At 39.7% G+C, this 21,196-nt stretch overlaps 1 protein-coding gene across 1 annotated transcript; it reads right to left on the reverse strand.

The window, feature by feature from the left end:
- Window positions 1–7,993: 7,993 nt before the first annotated feature.
- On the reverse strand, window positions 7,994–21,196 carry LOC114465652 (kinesin-like protein KIF27). Its single transcript, XM_028450810.1, has 14 exons — window positions 20,773–21,196; window positions 18,435–18,629; window positions 17,321–18,222; window positions 16,232–16,375; window positions 15,983–16,150; window positions 14,609–14,802; window positions 14,137–14,243; window positions 13,883–14,011; window positions 13,636–13,805; window positions 10,183–10,353; window positions 9,536–9,676; window positions 9,143–9,370; window positions 8,427–8,625; window positions 7,994–8,372 (listed from the first exon to the last, which is right to left on the reverse strand). The coding sequence occupies exons 1-14, from the start codon at window positions 21,074–21,076 to the stop codon at window positions 8,137–8,139; spliced, it is 3,288 nt and encodes a 1,095-aa protein (XP_028306611.1). The 5' UTR covers window positions 21,077–21,196; the 3' UTR covers window positions 7,994–8,136.

The raw sequence follows: 21,196 nt of genomic DNA on the forward strand, positions 1-21,196 counted from the left end.
TTACTGAGTAAATTATTATTTTTTATTTCTGTTTCATGGTTTCTTCATAATGAAGCACATTGCACATAATACATATGTGGTTTGTCATGTTATTTCTTATCAAAGCCACTTTCAATTGTTGTGGTTTCTACCTATTATGTTATATTATATATGATATTATGTTGTTGCCCACGTGGAACATTTAACATGTTTTAGAGTTCATAAATGTATCTATACTTAGAGCCTGATAATTCATTCAAGTAAATTCATTGGTTTTATTTTATTTTGTACAGATGCCTTTGTGGAAAATTAATTAAGTTTCAATTGTGGTACACATTTAATATACATACATATATATATATATATAGGTAAAAAAAAGAGCATTAAATCTAAATCTAAATGTTATATCTGAATGTTAAATCTGGGTCTAAATATTTAATCTAAATCCAAATGTTATATATCACATCTAAATGCTAAATCTTATATCTAAACGTTAAATCTAAATCTAAATATTAAATCTCTAAATGTTTAAATCTAAATCTCGATATTATATGTTAAATCTAAATGTTTAAATCTAAATCTAAATGTTATATATCATATCTAAATGCCTACTCTTATATCTAAATGTTAAATCTAAATCTAAATGTTAAATTTAAATCTAAATGTTTAAATGTTAAATCTAAATCTAAATGTCGAACCTAAATATTTTGCACATATGCTAATTGACCCCGTCCCTTGTAACCTCAATCAATACACAAGTAGAGACACACACAGCCACTCCCACACACCTCTTCACCGATGCCTGCCTGATTGATATGTGTATAAGTTTGGCAGAAGTCAAACATGGCTGGTTCTCTCCCGGCAGCGGAGATCGAGTGCGCGGTCATGGCAGGTGTACGATTTACACTTCAAAGTACACTCCCAACACAACCACTCACACCATTAACAGTAAGATATCATTTGAACTTTTCAAACTTTTTTTGGAGACATTTACTTTTATCAAGCAACATAGCAATCCTAAGTAGCTAGCTCAGTTGGGCAAGTTTGCCTCAGATTCCAAGCATGACACCGTACCGAGCATCTGGGATGTGATGTATGCATCATTACAGAGAGGACGGGAATTATTGTAACGGACCAAAAAAATCAACCATTGAATGTAGGTTTCAATATATACAGTCAATAGTTTCAACCTTCAACACGTTTTCCCAGGTGCATTCAATGACCCTTCACAACATAGGAAATCTCAAAGATCACATTTGCCAACGTCAGGCTCGATTTTTTTGAAGGCTTAAACGGAAAAACATGATTGTATAAAATGTCTATTAAATCGCTGTTATTCGAATTAAAGTGTGGCCAAATGGAATTTAGAATTGAAGACTAAATACTCTACAGGCACTTATGATAGTTAAAATTAAGACTGTTTTTGCAGGTGTCTGGACTACAGGGTAACTCGCAGATGCTTCCAGCAGTGCCCCCAGGGGCTGCAGCCCGGTTTCCAACCGCAGTCACATCAGAGATCGGTGATCGAAGCAAGAATGCTTTTGTTCATCCTAAACTAATTTAATGTTGTAGCGCCAAAAAAACTTTGTAAATTTGGTGCTTTATAAATTCAGTTGGCTTGGCTACATTCATATTAAATCAGTGACCTCTTTTTGCATAATTCATATTAATGTTCAATATTAATGATAGTTATGGGCTTATTTAAATTGCAAATTTTGTTTTGTTTTGCATGATTATATTTAGTGTATGGCAAATAATTTATTCCTGTATTTCTTAATATCTGAATATCTTGTTCTTTTCTTTTAGAATGGACATGCCTTCATTTTTAAAGAAGATATTGAGGGTCTGTTGTCCCAAGGGGCATCACTTTCTGAGGCAGCCTCTGTTCTGTGTATATCCAGACCCACATTATACAAGCTCATGCGGATTCCCGCATGAGCTTGTATAAGGCATACCAGATTCAGTGATATTTCTGATCAGGACCTAGATGTAATGATAAGAGCCATTAAAGCTGAACATCCTCATGTTGGAGAAAATATGCTAAATGGACATTTGTGTGCCAGGAACATTATCATCCAAAGACGTCATCTCAGAGACTCTATTAAAAGGGTTGATGGTGCGGGTGTTGAGTTCAGAAGAGCGACAACAATACAGAGGAGAGTCTACACTGTTCCTTTCCCAAACTACGTATGGCACATCAATGGTAATCACAAACTGATCCGATGGAAATTAGTTGTACATAGTGCAATGGATGGCTACAGCAGAATTATAACTTTTCTCCAGTGTTCCAACAACAATAGAGCTGAAACTGTAATGGGCCTTTTCAGTACAGCCATTAGGGAAGTTGGGCGGCCCATTCATATTAGAATTGATCACGGGGGGGAGAATGTGCTGATTTGGGAAGAGTCCACAGAGGAGAAAATTCTACGTTGACTGGAAGCTCTGTGCATAACCAGCGCAGTGAGAGATTCAATCGGGACTTGAACAGGAACTGATCAAGTCCTGAACAGGAACTGATGTTCCTGTTCAAGTCTTTGAACAGTCTTTGCCCCAATATTTTCTGAACTTGAGTCAATGGAGATCTTGGATGAAGACAATGAATCAGATTTATTTTGTCTCCACTATGTGTACATCCCTAGGATCTGTCACACATTGTACGAGTTTAAAACAGCATTTAACAATCATTCAATTTCTACTGAGAGTAACAGAACTCCTGTTCAGCTTTTCACACAAGACAGACATCTTCCGTTATTAAACAGTCCAGAAGCTGCAGCTGAGGAAAGACAGGAATCTGTATCAACGCAGGGAGTGCAATACTTATTTTGCCCCCTTAATAATCAGGACTTACACTTTCAAGAACTGGTTGTTGAACCCACTTGAAAATGTTTTTTTTTTTTACTTTATTTTCATATTCTGTATAATGTTAAATATAGTTGGTTTACTAAAGTTTTGAATAAACAACAAATTTATGTTTTGCATTTTGTTTCATACTGTTCCGAAAATTAACCGAACTGTGACCTCAAAACCGATGTACGTATCGAACCGTGATTTTTGTGTATCGTTACACGATAGTAAATATGCAACATTATATGTTTAGTAATGTTTAGTTAGAAAATACTGTACTGTAAATACAACCAAAGTGCATTGCTCCTGCAAAGACTAAACATTTGTAACATTTAACAATCTAAAAAACAGTTACAATTGTATAAACTCAAACATATTGTGTGCTATCTTGCATACCCTGCATGTGGATTTCTCACAATGTATTTAAAATAACTTTGTTCAGTAATGGTGCAGAGGTGGGTAATCCAGGTGCCATAAAGTAAAAATCCTGTCCAGCAGTTGTTCCAACCAATCGCTAAACCAGCTCCTCTGCAGGTAGATGGTAGGTTGTTAGTGAAAACACCTGTTCTAAATGTACAGGCTGATCCAGAAACATGGCAGGGTTTTTACTCTATGGCACCTGGATTACCCACTTCTGGTCTTAAACTTGTGTAGTCTATATTGCACTAAAGATTTCTCCATTCATGAGAGCCACCAGGATGTGGTACTCAAATTCATCATCTGCCAGCATCTTTGAGTTTGCAAAGATCTGAATCTCGTTTGAGCATGTGTGAGCAATGGGAAGGTGTTTTGTGTCATCGTGAACAAAAGTCAGCTTTGGACTGGGATGAAATCCAACAGCAGGAAGTGGCAAAGGCTAGGATGTGACCAGGATTCAAAGTCTGGATGAAAGCTTTTTCTGTTTCAGTGAGGTTTCTGGAACTGAGATGTTGACCACTAGGGTTGGGTCGGCACGTTGCAAATCGAGACCACCAATGACAATTTCATATGTTTCTGCTGGCAATTGTTAATTCAGTTCAAATCAACTTTATTTTTTATGAAGCAGTTTCCAACAAAATCATCTCAATGTGCTTATCAAAATATAAAACTGAACCCACTTATCTATGCGTACTTCAGATCAGGACCACAGGATTATCATATGGGCCTTTTGCGAAAGGTCAATTGTATAAAACACAAACTGTGATGTCACTCTTTACATTTGCATAAAAATAAACAGTTATCTTAAAATTACGTTAAACTACAATAAAATAAATTAATAGACCGCTGTTGCAATGCAATCAATGTTTTTCATTAAACATATTACTACTGTTTTATCCATTTCTGTTTAGCGCTAGCTGCTAACAGCTAACGTTCTGCTAGCTTGCTTGATAATGCACGACTCGATCACAATTAGTTAGTCCATGATAGTCTTAAAACACTGGCTTACCTCTGGCTTTTCCACAAATTGCCGCACCAGATAATGAGTTTGGTCATTTACGCATGATGACGCCACTTGCTGCACACACGAATCAGGTCATTAAAACAGTAAACAACTTGGCCCGAGCGGACTGGGTCACGCCTCAGGTGTCAATCAATGTGGGGGGTGGCGGGCTGGGGAGTAAAACTCTTTTATACTATCAAATTTAGTATTCTAATAATATCACCGCTTTGATTGTTTAATTCCTTTTTCTTTTTTTCCAATCAGCCAATTTGGTGCCCTCTGGATGTATGGTGCCCTTAACATTTGCCTATATTGCCTATATAATGGGCCGGCCCTGTCCCTGTGCTTCTTGACCACAGTTGGTCTGCTGCACGGGAATGGTTAACTCATGGATCATTTAATCTCTTCTGACCACTAAGCCCCTATGTTGAATCTGCCATCATGCTCCATTAATGACTTAATAAACTCAATCGCGTGTATGTGTGAATAGTGACCACAGGGGTGGCCGTTACTAAACAAGGCATTGCTGATAATTTTTTTGGCTTTTGACAGGAAGATTCCCGCACAATATGGTATATACTCCGGAAGATGGCGGCGTGCACAGACGAAGCGGCTCAGAGCTCTGCTTATTTGTGCATTCTTTTGTGCTTATCATGTGTTGTACGTTTGTCTACCTACACTACTCACTACAGTCGTCTGGACTTACTGGACATCGGTTTCCAACTGAAGATGACCATCTCCAGTGACTTTCATCGCACTCACAACATTCCGGAAAAGATAGCAAGGATAGCGGTGTCTGTGGATTGATATCGGGTCTGGCAGGCGACGCCGGCGGCGACATGAGAGGAAACAAAAGCGAGGCTGCAGGCCCGAGCTACTGGCTAGGTTAAGGAAACAGCTACTCAAACCTACACTGCCAAGCCTCTACCTTACAAACGCCAGATCCTTGGTATACAAAATGGACGATTTGGAACTACAGCTGGCTGGTAATCGCTACGTTTGTGATTGCTGTGTGTTTGCTGTCACGGAGATGTGGCTACGTACGCAAATCCCTGATGCCACGGTGCAGCTAGCAGGCTGCCCGCTACACAGATGGGACAGGACCAGCGACTCCAGGAAGAGCAGATATAATTTTATCATCATATTTGTTGACGAAAACAACACTGTTGAAGGGAAAAGGCAGCTGTTTTGAGATGAAGCCTCCAATTGGCTGCTGCAACTGTTTCTTTTTTTTTTTTTAAAGCCTGGTACATTTTTCAACTTTATTTTTCAAAGGCAAACTAATCATATTAGGCCACATTGAAAAAAAAAAAAAGGATTACAAATGATGATATTGCATTGCACATATATATATATATATAGTTCCAAAATAAAACTATAAAGTTCCTCCAGATGTAACTTAAAAACAGTAGAATATTCACAACGTTAACATAACTCAGCAATGTGCAACATACCGTTCAAAAAATACATATATAAAAAAGCTTTTTGTCTATTTCAAAGGATTGTAATTTATGATAGGCATGTTCAATAGGGGTTACATTTTTAAAAAATAACAAATAACTTTTCAATACTAACAAATCAAAACAATACAAAACAGAATCTCATGTTCTGCTGATGTGAACTCTCCTTTTACCCGTGAACTGCAAAATAAGATTAAAAGCCTATAAAGCCTGTCACCATAGCTTTCGATTGCTGTGTGAAAAGCAAGCACTGACTGAACATCCAGCAATCAATGTTGATCATGTGTCAGTTTGTCTTGACTTTTGGTTAGACTTTATGACTTCAAGAAGTTTGGGTGAGAATGGCTGGAACTTTCCTGTTTTCTCAGTTGTTGGGATTTACAGCACCTACTCAATCCCTTAACAGGATATGTTGGTATTTGTGAACAACAGGAACTTCAATCTTCATCTTGTCCTGCTCAATAAGTTTTTTTGATTCTGTTTGGAAAAAAACAGTTTATTTTTCAGATTTGGCATCAAAGGCAAAGTCCTTAAACTGAAGATGACAAAAACCACCATATAAAACAATCTCGACCCTCCCACGCTCCAGAGAAAATGAAACCCATACACAACCCTCACTGCTCTAAAAGCCAAATGAAGACTATTTTTACGGTTTCATCCTTGGTAATGTTAATTTCTCATCTAACTTCAGTTGTCATTCAAGCCAAGGATCTTAACTGATAAATAGATATATTTTTCATTAATTCTGCAGTGTTTTATTAGGCTCCATAAAGATATTTTAACCAAGCTGTCGGACGCCTTCTCAAAGTCAGAAAAACATTGCATGAAGTGACGCGTTTGATTGTTTTGTGATGCAAAGTAGATACTGTATTTGATGTCTATGAGCCAGAGGTGTAAAGAGTACTGATATATCCTACTCTAGTGGTACGGTTACTTGATTGAAATTATACTCAAGTACAAGTAAGTCAAACATAAAAAGGAGCTCAATTGAATAGTACTCAAAGTAAAAGTTACTAGTTACTTTCAACCCCTACGTTTATTTTTGGTAATAATACAGTATGTCTCATGTATAAACTTAAAAAGGAAATGAAAAGATTTGATCTTAATTTTTTTTCCCGCAAAAGCATCTGTGTAAAATAAAATGTTTCAATTCAAAGTAAAAAATTCCCAGGCTCTAAGTATAGATAAATATATGAACTCTAAAACGGAGAAAATAACCTCCATTCAGTGCTGGTTTGGTGCCATGCATTACATTGAATCTGATTGGTCAGCTTTGATGTGATGCATTTGATTATTGTCTAGTCATTTCATTTTTTGTAGTTTCACAATGTCTGTTGATCATTTTAATACAAAAAAATAATTTACTCATTAATGTTTGGGTGTATAAATGTAACAAATAACTTTTAAAATGTACTTAAAGGGGCAGTATTATAAAAAAAGTCACTTTATAATGGTTTTGCTATAGTGATATTCATTCCATTAGCCTCATTCAGGTGTGACATCATGTACAACATGCAAAACCATCCAGTGAAAATAGTTTCCTTCAATGTAAACGGGTTTTGAATCTAATCAAGAGAAGATCTTATCAAAACTTAAAGAGAAGGCAAAGATAGCCTTCCTTCAAGAGACTCACATGAGTTATGCTGAACATGCAGCATTAAAATGGATTGGCTTTAATTAGGTATTTCACTCCTCTCGTCGAACTTGCCACAAGCGAGGAGTGGCCATTCTTACCAATTTAAATTTTGATTACAAATCAGAGACCAAGGACAAGGATGGATGGTTCATCATGATAAAAGGGCGGATAGAAGGCAATGAAATATCACTGTTTATGCTCCACCAGGGAGTGAATGCAAATTTCATAGAAAATTATTTGATTTAATGCTCAGATCCTGAGGGTTGGTAATCTGCGGAGGGGATTTTAACACCAGGCTAAATTCAATACTAGACTCTTTAAGAATGACAAATCAAGATAGACATCTGACAAGAAAAGTAAATGCATTAAGAGTTCGGCTGTATAAGCAGATTGTCCCTCAACGGGCACCATAGGTTGCGTTAATCTGTGCACGGGTGCCATTTTGTTTCATTGTTTGCTGTCACTTATAAGTGGCCAGAAGAAGATGTGGAGCCGTTCTATGAGCCGTGTGTGCCGAAATAAAGATCCTGGTCCCAGCCGCAATCTGAACTGTCTCTAGTGCTTTGTCTTCCTGCATGACACCCATCTCAACTTTAACATCAAACACAACTCAGAGTCTCAGGGTGTTTAGGGAGGGCCACCATCACAGACTGGTTTAGATTTACATTTATTGATCTGCTGAGCCAATCAGCTGCTGGATGTCCGTCATCAGTCAGAGCTTCTAGAAGCTTTGGAGTCCTCAAAAACTGTCTGAAGTGGTGGAGACAACTGTTTCCTCCTCAGAGCAGATTTACGCACTAGATCTCAGTAAGGTCTCTGCGACGCACGTACACCTCCCTCATCTGCTTCCCTGGTGGTCGTCTGATGTGGCGGTGTGGATCTGAGCCTGATGACCCTGGTGTATGTGAGCTCTGAGTGGAATCATCTAGAACCTCCCTCAGTCTCTGTTTGAGCTGACGACTCAAGCTCTTGTAGAAAAACAGTTCTTTCTCCAGAGGTTGCAACTTGTCGTTTGTAGTGTTCTGGTTCTCTGCTGAGAAATTATGAATTAATGGAAGAAAAAGAAAAAGGAAGAAGAAGAAGGTACCTCTGAGTTTCTGCAGCAGGATCTGGATGTTGCCATGGTGATGGCGTTTTTGCTGAGTCAAACTTCTGTCAGCTTCCAGAGCCAGACGCTGCATGGACGCCTCCATCTCCTTCAGTTTATCGTCCAGCTCTTTAACCTGGAGCTGTAGCTCCTCACAGCACAGCTCCAGGTTACTCTCTTGTTCCCTGAGACACACCACCTGGAGGACAGGATGACAGGGCAGAGATGTGATGATACATGTGATATTACAGGCTTTACTAACATGTTTCTACTTTAGTCTCTTGTTATGTAGAGTAGTGGTTCTCAACCTTTTCAGCCACCAACCACGTTTATTTATTAATCTGAATAATATCCACTGTTATCCAGGAAGTTTATTATTATTTGGACCACAGTATACAGTCATCGTAAAGATGGCAATCATTGTTTTAATCAGAAATAAAATAGGTTCAAAGTGACCAAAAATGGTAGAAAAGGTGGTGAAATGAGATTTCAAAAGCCACTGAAATTGGTTTAAAGTTGCAAATTAGAGTGGGCAAATACAGACAGAAAAAGTGGTAAAAAAAAGGTTCAAAGTGTAAATATTGGAATAATTAGTTTAAACTGGCAAATAATGGGCATAACAAATGGTGAATGTGATTAAATTGGAAAGATAATCAAAAAATATGGTGGAAAGAGGTTAAAAATATTGTATGAATCCATGAGTGTGTTTTTCTCACCTTGTTGAAATATTTCACCAACATTTCAAAAGCCTCAGCCTGGGACAGCCCAGCGAGCTTCCTGATGACATCACAGAGGTGGGCGGGGTCAGTTTGTCGTAACTGAGACAGAGAGGAGGGTGGGATGCCGCACTTCCTCGATCTGGCTCTGATGGATTGGTTCTTAAGGTCCACAGCAGCGTCCAAAGCTTCGATGGCTTCCTCCAGCTGGACCAGAGAGTGCTTGTCCTGTTCAAACACAGAGTTCCTCTACTAACTACCTCATTAAGTTCATTATCATGTGACCTCATAATGCAATTTCATACACTGGAATCTCACACAATCTCATTAAACAACACTATTTAGCACCTTTAGTTACAGAAACTATAAGCTCTTAGCTCCGCCCACACTGACCTCTTCACTGACACCTACTCCATCACTCAGAGTGTCTCTCTGCTTTTGAAGCTCCTCTTTCTCCTTCTCTACTGTAGCTCGTCCACTCCTCATCATCTTCATCTCTCTGCTGCTGCTGAGCTGATGCTCCACTGACTCCAACTGTTTAGACACTCAGTGTGATTATTTATGTTCAGGCTGTGTAACAGGAAGTGGTCAAACACCCTTCATTTTGCTTCATAGTTATTATAACACAAATGTAACGAAGCGAGCTGCTTGGAGTCATTAAAGGGATCCTCTACCGTTTTTACAAATCTGTCCTAAAACCCTCTAAATGTCCTTATTAGTAGATCTATGTCTAACAAAACACATTATTATGAACCATATTCATTGTATGTCCTTTTAAAAATGTGACTACAGTTTTAGAGCCTGTGTTCCGCCATCTTGAAATTACATGATTGACGATGTCACACGGCCCCACTGCCAGTAAACATTCCATTTGTTTTCTATTGGAGTGAAGCATTCAGCCTGCTTTTTAGATCATTTAGCAGCTTTTTCAGTCAAAATGACAACTTGTGCTGCTTTTGGTTGCTCTAAAAAACCAGGAAAGGTTAAATATGTCAATATCAACCTCTTTTGATCATTTAACCCTTCATGAGGAGTCTTACCTGACTGGATCGGAGCATCTTGGTTTCCAGCAGCTGCTTCTCTTTCAAACAGATCTCTCTACGCTGAAGCATCTCCTCTCTCCTCCTTAGCTCGGCTTGGAGCTCCTCCAGCTCAATCCTCTTCTGGATAACTCTCTCTTCTTCTTCCTCAAGCCAACTTCTGTCATCCCACTACAAAGAAAAAACAGGAAGAAAGGAGAAATACAGCAGAGATGATGATGAGAAGTGGTTTGATAACAGGGTTTAACATCATCATTATTAAAGTTTGATAGGAACCTTTCTCTGAGGCTCCTACCTCTGCTTTAATGATGAAAGGTGTTCACTCCGCAAACAGTCACACATGTGTTACAGTAAAGGGGTATATTTGTGAGTGCAAAGTAAAATAGCGTGTGCGATTTACCTGGTTTAATTCTATGGGCCATGCGCATGATAATTGTTTGTTGTTTTTTTTTAACTCATTTTTATATTTTTTTTGTTTGGTGTATTTTTCTGTAATGTATGTTTTTTGGAGTCATTATGTGTATTTTTGTATCTTTCTGTTGTATTTTGTATATTTTTTCTATAATCATTGTTTTTTGTTGCCATTGTAGTGTGATTCTAGACTCATTTTGTGTATTTTTTTGTTATAAAAAATAAGATGTTGTTTCATCTCCGTAACATTGCTAAAATCAGATCTATCCTGTCTCAGGGCGACGCCGAAAAACTAGTCCATGCTTTTGTTACCTCTAGACTGGATTATTGTAATTCTCTTTTAGCAGGCTGCCCGAGCAAGTCGCTTAAGACACTTCAGCTGGTTCAAAATGCTGCAGCACGTGTACTGACTAAAACTAGGAGAAGAGATCACATTACTCCTGTATTAGCCTCTCTGCATTGGCTTCCCATAAAACATAGAATAGAATTCAAGATTCTTCTTCTCACTTATAAAGCCCTAAATGGACAGGCACCAGTCTATCTCAAGGAGCTTGTAGTGCCATACAATCCCCCCAGAACACTACGCTCTCAAAATGCTGGACTACTCGTTGTTCCATTCGTCTCTAAAAGTAGTATAGGAGGAAGAGCTTTCAGTTATCAGGCCCCACTTCTCTGGAACCATCTACCAACGACGGTTCGGGGGGCAGACACCCTCTCTACCTTTAAGGTTAGGCTCAAAACATTCCTCTTTGATAAAGCTTTTAGTTAGGAACCAGCTCATAGCTCATAATTAAGATGCAATAGGCATAGACTGCCGGGGGGGGGGGTCTGGCATGCTCGGTTGGAGAGAGGTTGGAGAGGGCGTTAAGAGAGAGGTCATTTAGGTTAGAGAGGGACCGGAGAGAGTCCCATTCCTCTTTCAAACACTCCCTCTATGTCTGCTTCTTCCCTTGTGTGTTTGCTCCTGTACTCCTTCTGGCTTTTGTCTTGCAGGTCCGTGGGATCCTCAGTGTGGAGTTACAGAGACTCAGCGGCTCTGTCTCCACCCTTTTCTCTGCACACACCCAACACAGCATAACGTGGATGGCTGTTCATCATAGGAATGGGATCCACACAAGGTTCCTGCTGCTTAACAGAAGGTTTTCCTTGCCGCCATGATGAATTCATGTTGGGTGTGGGATACATATGTATGTGTATATACGTATATATGCATATGTGTGTATCCATAAAATGAAGAGTCCGTCCCTAAGACTGCTCTACTGTAAAGTGCCTTGAGATACCATTGGTTATGATTTGGCGCTATACAAATAAAGATTGATTGATTGATTGATAAATACCTTATGTGTGGTGAGGGCGTGTTTTGAGATGTGTGCGTGTGTGTGTGTTAGGGAGGTAATGATTCACTCAACTCCCGATATTATTCTATTCATGATACTGGGTTCACAATACGATTCTCTCACGATTTAGTTTACAAAATTAGACTGTAGACAACGATGACTGAAATCCATTATTTTTTTTCGGGAAAAAACTAGAAAATACTGTACTATTTTATTTTTATTTTTCATTGTCAAAATATCCCTTGATAAACTATTCAAAACAATGCAATTTAACTAAAAATAAATCCCGAATGAAATAAATAAAGGAATAATACAAATGAAGAAGAAGCTTATTAATTTAAATTCTGGTTCTACAGTAAACAATGCAAAACTGCATAATAGTTCCTTTTCTTTTTGAAAGTGCAACTGAAAATGTATTTTGTGCCTCAACAATTGGACTTTAAAAAAAACAGTCAGTGTACTGTATTTACATCAGATATTAGTTTGGACCAGCAGAGGGCGCTGGTAACCCAGTAGTCGGTTGGCATGCAGCTATTCTAGCAGTGAAGAAGAGATGCTATGCGCTAGCAGACAGAGCTAATAGAAAAATGTGACTTTCACAGATACTCACGTAATAATACAGATATTCTTTTGGTGCAAAAGGGGTAAGGAATCATTTATGAACATGTTTAAGAGTAGTAGGCGATTACGCCCTCCGCCTATGCTTCTGGACGGATAAATTATCTTCGACATGACGAGTGCTGTTGTTTGTATCAGGCATTTTCTTCAACGGTACTTGCTTACAATGAGCTGACCAATCGTGGCAAAGTCACGTCCAACGTCACTCGCTAGGCTGCCAGTTTGTAAGTACAAACAAATGCATGGCTGGATATATTAGTGGAAATGCACCGTGCAGTTTTATGTGCGCAATGCACAGCAGTGCCAGTAACATGCAAGTGGGGTTGCCAGGTTGGGGGCCCTAAGCAGCCGCTTCGTCTGCGTATAGGCTGGGGCGGCCATGCCTGGCACCGACGCTCACATCACGTGAGAGTGACGTAATTCAAACAAGAGGCGGATAAATAGATAGCGCCCTCTGCTGTTTAAAAAAAGTGCTGCAATTCAATTTTCAGAGTATCGATATGAACCGTGTGAACCTATTAATCGATTTTTAACTGCCTTACGATTAATCGTTACATCCCTAGTGTGTGTGTGTGTGTATGTGGTTACCGTGTGGGACTCTATCCATCACCTCCGTGGGTTTTCTCTCACACACGCACGCGCATCAGCCGCGCGCATGCACATACTCCGTCACATGTTGTTGAAATGCATGTGTAGAAAAAAATAAAAACGGACCCCCGGGAACTATTTCAAACTTCTGAGAACTCTTCCGTTGTCGCAACTCTCTCTCTAAACGGCTCTGTTTGCGAACATGTACATCCAAGGTGCGCATTTCGTTATATAGCACGTGGTGAAAATAGCAGCGTATCCACAGAAATTTTTTTTGCTGTTCGCTTTCAACACAGCCGCGGCCATTGCCCGCCAATAACTTCCGGGTCCCATCGTCCAGTCTAAACAGTGAACGGTCAAACAAACATGAAAATAACATTTTGAAATGACCAATTGAGTCCAAAATTACGCATGCACACACTCGAGCTATGTGCAAGCTGTTCATAAGAGAAATTTTTCGCAGTTCGCTTTCAACAAGTTGATGTGTTTGGTTTCTAACCGAGCACTGAGGCGTTCCTGTCTCCTCGTTCTCCTGGTGGAGGGTCCTCAGGCTGCTCTGGAGATGGTTTCTCTGGGCTCTCATCTGCTGAAGGCTGACCTCCTCACTCTGCAGAGACAGTGTGTCCAACATGTCCTCACTCTGTCTGTCCAAGGCTTTGGTTTGTTTGTCTGTGAAAACAAAGACGTTAGATCTACTAACGGTTCCTAATTATTCATTCATCAACCACTGGAAAATGTTTTATTACCAGTGGTGTTGATCTCCTGAAGAAGTTCCTCCTTCAGACTGATGTTGACTGACAGGTCTCTGATCAGTGCCTTTGTAACGTTAGCTTGAACCTTCATGCTGCCCTGGAGGAGCTGCTGCTCTGTGTCACCTGAAACACACACACCGAGAACCATTCAGTGATAAAAGGTAGATGATATGAGATAGGCCTCAGGAGATTCATTTAGAAACAAACTGAAGTGTTGGAACCAAATATGAGAACGGAGTGAGCAGCACCTGTGGATAGACGAGGAGTAGGATGGACCATCATCACCACCGTCTGATCTTCATCATCATGGGTCCTTCTTTTCTGCTGGTTGGTCCATGTTAGGTTCATGGACCGCCTGGAAAAACATCCAGTAGAGTTAAAAAAAAAAAAACATCCAGTAGAATCTACGAGGCTTTAGAATAATGAGTTTAACAAACACTGATAATAATGAGTTTATCAAACACTGATAATGAGTTTATCAAACACTGAAAATAATGAGTCATTTAAACTAAACACAGTCCTAGTTATTATTATCCTCATTTCTCATTTGATTGATTGAAACATCTCCATCGTGAATATCGACAGTCACTGTGACTGAATAACGTTACTAAGTTAGTAACTACATTAAAAATCATTTATTAATTTTTTGTGAAAATAAAAGCTGTAGCAACAAGTCAAATTTAAATTGAGAGTCTATTTAATAACACTGGACACTCTTACCTAAACCTTGATCTGCCTACAAAGATGTCATCGTCTTCATCATCATCCTCCTGTTCTTCCTCTCCGTGTTCACTCTCTACCTCTTCTTTTATAGATGGAGATGACACAAAGTGCTTTTGTTCTACCTCAGGCTCTGACAGATGTCCACTGATCCTAAATGATGTACAAACTCTTTCCGATAGACTGGAGTGAATCTACAGCAGCATGAAACACAATGATTATAGTGTTAATAATAATACTAATAATAATAATAATAATAATAACTAGAACTGCAAGCAGACTCGGCCCCCAGGTTTCGCAGAACCCGTGAAAGTACATCACAAAGGTTGACGGGCTTGTGGCGAGCGTCAGGACACAGGCCAGCGTTCCATTTGCTATGAACAGGTGGATATGAAGTTTTGGAAGATGTGATTTATTTTTATTTTTTTATTATTTTTTTTAAAAAAAAGGAAGATGTGATTTGCGCATATTATACCCGAACAAATTTTTTTTGCTGAACTTTAGATCAGGTCCAATTGAAAACTCTATGTGCCAAGTTTCACGCTGATTGGACAAAACCCCAAAGAGGAATTCGAAAAAGTAAGTTTTTGATATGTAGTGACTTACAAAGAGCAATGTGCTGTGGGAGTAGGCGTGGCCTATGTCAGAAGATGCGACTCTATGTAGGGAACATGTGGATATGAATTTTATGAAGATGTGAATTAAATTGTGAAAGTTAGAGGCCAAAATGTTTTTGCAATTATAGCGCCACCTAGTGGCGCAATTTTTGGTATGGGTGGTCTGTGTGGTCTTCTATATCTACCCTGTAAATTTCACTGCCCTCAACATAATAATTCAGCTGAAATAAATGTTTGTTTATTTATATGTTATGATGTAATAAGCCATGCCCACTTTGACCAATCGCGAATAACTTTGAGATATCGCCTCAGGAGGGACTCAACATCATACCCTCCAAATTTGGTAAAAATTGGTAAATATTAGTTATTTGCAGCGCCCCCTAGTGGCCTACGTTATTCAAATTTGGCGCATACCCTCACAGTCACATGCCAACTATGGATCTCAGATTTGGTGTTGTTAGCATTTATTTTGACTGAGATATGCGTCAGTTTGCGTTTTTATAGCTAGCTAGAAAACGTTACTTGTTAATAATTTGCGCATATTTTACCCAAACAAAATTATTTTGATAACTTTAAATCAAGTCCAACTGAAGACTCTATGTGCCAAGTTTCACGCTGATTGGACAAAACCCCAAGGAGGAGTTCGAAAAAGTAGGTTTTACCTGGCCCCGTGGGCCTGGCCCCCTAATTAGGGGCCAGGTAATGATAATGATAATAGTGATAATGATAATAGTGTAAAAGGAGACCAGGTACTGACCTTTCTGATAGGTCTTTTCACACTGTTAATCTTCATCAGGGGGACACTGACACTGTGGCATCTTTTCTCTGAATACCCAGAATCCTTTGTTTCCTGTGTTTGTCCAGAGGTGATGAGGTCACGTTGTAGATGGTCAATGAGAACCTGCTGGTTCACCAGTTCTTCTGTCTAGAACCATAGATAGTGATGAGATGATGCTGAGTGTAATAACACAGTAACTCTTTAACTCCTCCTCCTCCTCCTCCTCACCTGTCGACCAATCAGAGCTCGGTCTTCTTCAGACGCCTCACGGTTAACTTTGATCTCCTGAATCAGTTTCTTCATTTCTTCTTGTAGCCGTCGTAGATCCGCCTCCTTCTGCTGCAGGAGTTGATGCTGGATGTGAAGAGAGTTCTGAGGAGAACGTTGACCACAGGATGAAGTAACATTACACCTCCATCTATATAAACTATAAACTAGAAATGATAAACTATAAACTAATCAATCAGACATGTGATGGCAGAGGCAGTCTGAAGAGTTAGTGAAGAAAGGACTCAACATTTGTCTGTTTGGGGAGAAATAGAGAAGGGAGTGAGGTCTAAACCACCACCAACAGTTCCCGCAATTATTGATTATGGATGAAACAATCATGAAATAAGTGTTATTGATGAACGAATGAAACTGAACAGAATCATCACAGCAGGATTTAAGCTACACGTGTTGGTTTAGTTACACAGTTAGTATCACATAGAACGACTAAGGCCAATTATAAATGTAATGGCATAATTGATAGTTAATTACAATAATGACATAATTCTAATTGGAAAAAATCTGTTGCTGTTGTAATTGAATTGTAATTGAGTTCAGATCATTGATTTTGTAATTGTAATTGTCATGGAAATTCTATAAAAACTGTCATTAACAATTTAATCAAACGCAAATCTGTATAAGACGCCCACACCAAAAATATATTATTACCAATATTTTGTATTTTACAGCTGATTTACGACATGGGTCAAACTGACCTGTTATCATTAGAGATGCTAACAGAAAGCTAACACAAGAGGAAGGTTACGTTTTATGTAATTATTTATTATTGGCTCAGTAAGTGTGATTAATTGTAATTTAACTTCAGTAATGAAAATCGCAATTGTAATTGACTTTCAGGGGGAAAATAATAATTTTCATTTTATCGGTAATTGGAAAAAATGCTGGTTACAGTAATCATAATTTAGTTATAAATGAAAATGGATAATTGAAGATGTAATTGAAGAATTACAGGGTTGGCCGCTGACTGAGGCAGAGTGGGATTCACACCCACAACCTCCTGCTGATGAACACTGATCTATATGTTGGTACCTGATTTTTGTTGAGTTCTTTTCTGAGCTGGAGAACGTTGGCCTGGTCCTCACATATTAATGAATCTTCATCACAATCATCATCATCATCCTCATCATCATCATCCTCTTCCTCAGTGTGATTGACAGCTGTTACTCTGAGCTTCCACTCCCTCAGTGCCTGTGTGACTGATGGTGGAGAAGAGTGAGAGATGTGAACCAGTAGATCAGCAGCTTGTTGGATCAGAACCCTGTAGTGGGACACCTTTGACCCCACCCTCCCTCCCCCCTCCTTGTCTCTGGGCGCGTGCAGCTCTTTCTCCATCTCAGCCACTTCAGCTTCTCTACGTTGCCATATTTCAGGTGATAACCTGAGCTCTGAGGGAACCTGTGTTGCCGAGGCAACATTATGGATGTCACGAGCTTTGGACGCAAACTGCAGCACGCTCAGAGTGTCGGCCACATAGTGGTTGGAGGGGCTTACGCACGCCACCATCAGCGTGTGGGCGGTGCCTCCCAGAGAGTCCCGGAGCAGACGTGTGATCTTAGCGTTACGGTACGGCACATGAGCGCTGCTACCTCTGTTGCCATGGCGACCACTCAGAGCACGCATGACATTGCCCAGGGCGAGCAGACCCGCGTTGATGTGGGCCGACTCCTTCAGCTTGGTCCCACTGTTCCCAGTACGAGCAACACGCTCCGACCCAGCCAGGTCCACCAACCGCAGTTTAGAGGAGAAGCCGTTGCTGTTGTTGTTGCTGTCGTGGCGACATGGGCGAATGTGCAGAGTGAGGACGGTGTGAGAGCGACTGGACTCCTGGTTCATCCCAGTAGAACCAGTTTGACTCAAAACTCTCCCCATGTTCACAAAACTGAGCAACTCCTCAACGGATGATACGTCAACTTCCTTAGCCCCCACCACAACTGGACACACACACACACACACACACACACACACACACATTAGTGAAGGAGTCACACTGTAAATGTTTAGTTTGACTGGATGAATATGTTTTGAGATATGGACAATTTAGTGAGGGGGATGTATGTAGATTTTTGCTCTACACAGCTCTCCCTCACTAAATTGCATTCATCCAGTCAAACTAAACATGTTGTGTCTTTATTCTCATTCTCACCGGTGTTTCCTCGCTCATCTTCTCTGATGTGCAGGTCTTTGTGAATGTGGGGCATCTCCAGCAGGTCCCTTAGCTCCTCCATGTACAGCTCAATGTAGGACACTGTCACCTGCATGTCATCGCCTGAGCTCCGTTTCTCCTCCAGCAGTGAGAACAGATCCTGGACTGCCAGGTCCACCACTCCTCCATCTTCATCTGGAACATGTTGGAAGTCACAGACATTTGATTATAAAACATATGTTATTTATATCAATAACACTCACCCACTCCAGTAATAATACCGAAACACACACTTAATTAATATGCTTAAAATCTTTAATGTTTCTAATCAAATGATAATATCTCTAGATTAACGTCAGGGTTAAATATAATGTATTATAGGCTGGGACGATATACCGCACATATGATGAGATCTGTGAGATCTAGAATCAGCAGAGGTTGTATTGCTGCCCTCACTGGTCATCAGAGTAACTGTGTCTATGGCACTGGTCCCCTTCCTATTTTGAATCGTGACCCCATTTTTATTTCACCAATTTCTGTCGACCGCAAAGACTTTTTTTCTATAATTAGTTTTTAATCATGTTTGCTAGATTGTGTAACAAATACAGAGTAGAAAGGATTAGTGACAAAGTGACAAAATGCACAAACTCAGATATTCTTATGGCCCTTTGATTGTTTGTAAACATTGTGATTTTGTTGGGCGGGGCTTAGCCTGGAGGCAAACCACCATAGATATATAAACACTAGATGACTCACCCATGCTGTTAGACAATGGGGAGCGACGTAGCAACGTGGCAGACGTCTTACCTCAGACAGCTGGCCCGCTCATTACATTGATGGAAATTGTGCATGTATTATTTAAATAACCCTAACTTGCTAAATGTTCAACCAATTTTCAAACAATAAGCAGCAACTTTAACATGTACAAACATTCTATGTCATACCAACGTATAATGAGGTTTCTAATAAGGTAAACCGTTTGTAAATCTGTCAATATTTCATCGAGTCAAGGGTATTTTGTTTAAGCTGATCACTCCCTTTCCAACAGCTACGGTAGAGCGTGTCAGATGGTCGCCGTTGAGCTACGTTGTGTTATGGCAATTTTTCTAATATCATAATATCGTCAAATGTGTGTTCATGTGTACAATTTGTCATGTTTTAATACATGATGACTGCATTACTCTTCGCACTTTTGAACAGCTGAGTCATGTTAGATTAAACAGTACAGATCGTATTGTACTCAGTGCAACACAGAGTCTCTGCTGAAGGCCATACACACGAACACACACACTATCAAGGATAGATAAGAGTGGCGCCCAATCTTCCTCATAATATACATGTCTTCATCATCCTCAAATGTTTCCACTGTTGGGCATCTGACTCCCTCCTTCTCCTCACCTCAGGTGGAACCTTTTCTGTTATCTGTATAAAAGCTTAAGCTGTGAAACTGTTAGTTATAGTGGGTCTTGCCTTTTTGCTCTGCCACGAGCCTTTTGCCTTTCATTCTTTCAGAATGGAAGCTTCTTTTTTACTCCTTTTTTTATTTAATTTTATAATAAATCTTTTTTATAAAATCATCAATGCCTCGCCTGGACTCCATCATTCAACCAGAGCAATAAATCATGTCTCCAAATGAGGTCAACCGCAAATTTGCCGTGACAGTTGGCAAATCCCACTGGCATCATCTCGTGTTTATATATATCTATGCTTTAGCCCGCGGCATTTTCTGTATAATACTGTATTTTATTTATTCATATTCCTTTTTTCTCTCTTTTCTCAAACCGGAATTAAAAAAAAAAAAATGTATTTGGGAAATTGAAAGCATAGAATACAGATGTGTGTTGTGTTTTAATTAGAAATAATAATTTAAAAACGTATTTTGAATTGTTTTTTTTTTTTTTTTTTTAATGATTATTTATCATTAGACGTTTCAGGCGACCCCACATGGTGTCACGAACCCAAAGTTTGAAATCCCTAGTCTATGGTGTAGTAGACCACGTCTCAAACTCTATTTTTAGTAGTAAACATTTTAATTAAATAATAATAATAATAATAATAATAATAATATAAAATTATAAAGTAAATAATTAGTTTTTTGTAGGTAGATTTGGTCTGTTCCTTTTTAAGTGTATACATGAGATGTGTACTGTATGCAAGGGAACCGTGGCAATATTTATTACCAACAATAAACGTGGGGTAACGTAGTAACTTTTACTTTGAGCACTGTTAAATTCAGCTACTTTTTTACTTTTACTTGAGTGTTTTATGTATGACTTATTAGTACTTGCACTGAATGCAATTTCAATCTCCTCCCCCGTACTGTACTACTGGTACTGACCGTCCGTGTCCCTCCTTCCGCCCAGGGTGTAGCTCTTCCCTGAGCCGGTCTGTCCGTAGCAGAACACCGTAGCGTTGAACCCGTCCACCACGTACCGAACCAGCGGCTTCACGCTTGCACAATACACGTCGCGCTGCGTGGCCGTCGGACCGAACACCTGGTCGAAGTTGAAGAGTTTATCGGTGCCGAGCAGCACCTGCTTGGCCCCGGGGAGCACTCGCACACACGCCTGGTGTTGGTGCAGGAGCTCCGCGGGAAGCATGGGGCGGACACGCACAGCCACTCGCACACACATCTCAGTCATGATGTCACGGACACTGTATATTAACGATATTCACGGAATCAGCGTATATCCTCTGTAACTAAAGCGGGATAGAAACTCTTTCATCAGTGACCAACTCTCGTTTGTTTTCGATTCTCGGTT

Source organism: Gouania willdenowi, chromosome 1 (genome assembly GCF_900634775.1).
Source record: "Gouania willdenowi chromosome 1, fGouWil2.1, whole genome shotgun sequence".
Lineage (NCBI taxonomy): Eukaryota > Metazoa > Chordata > Actinopteri > Blenniiformes > Gobiesocidae > Gouania > Gouania willdenowi.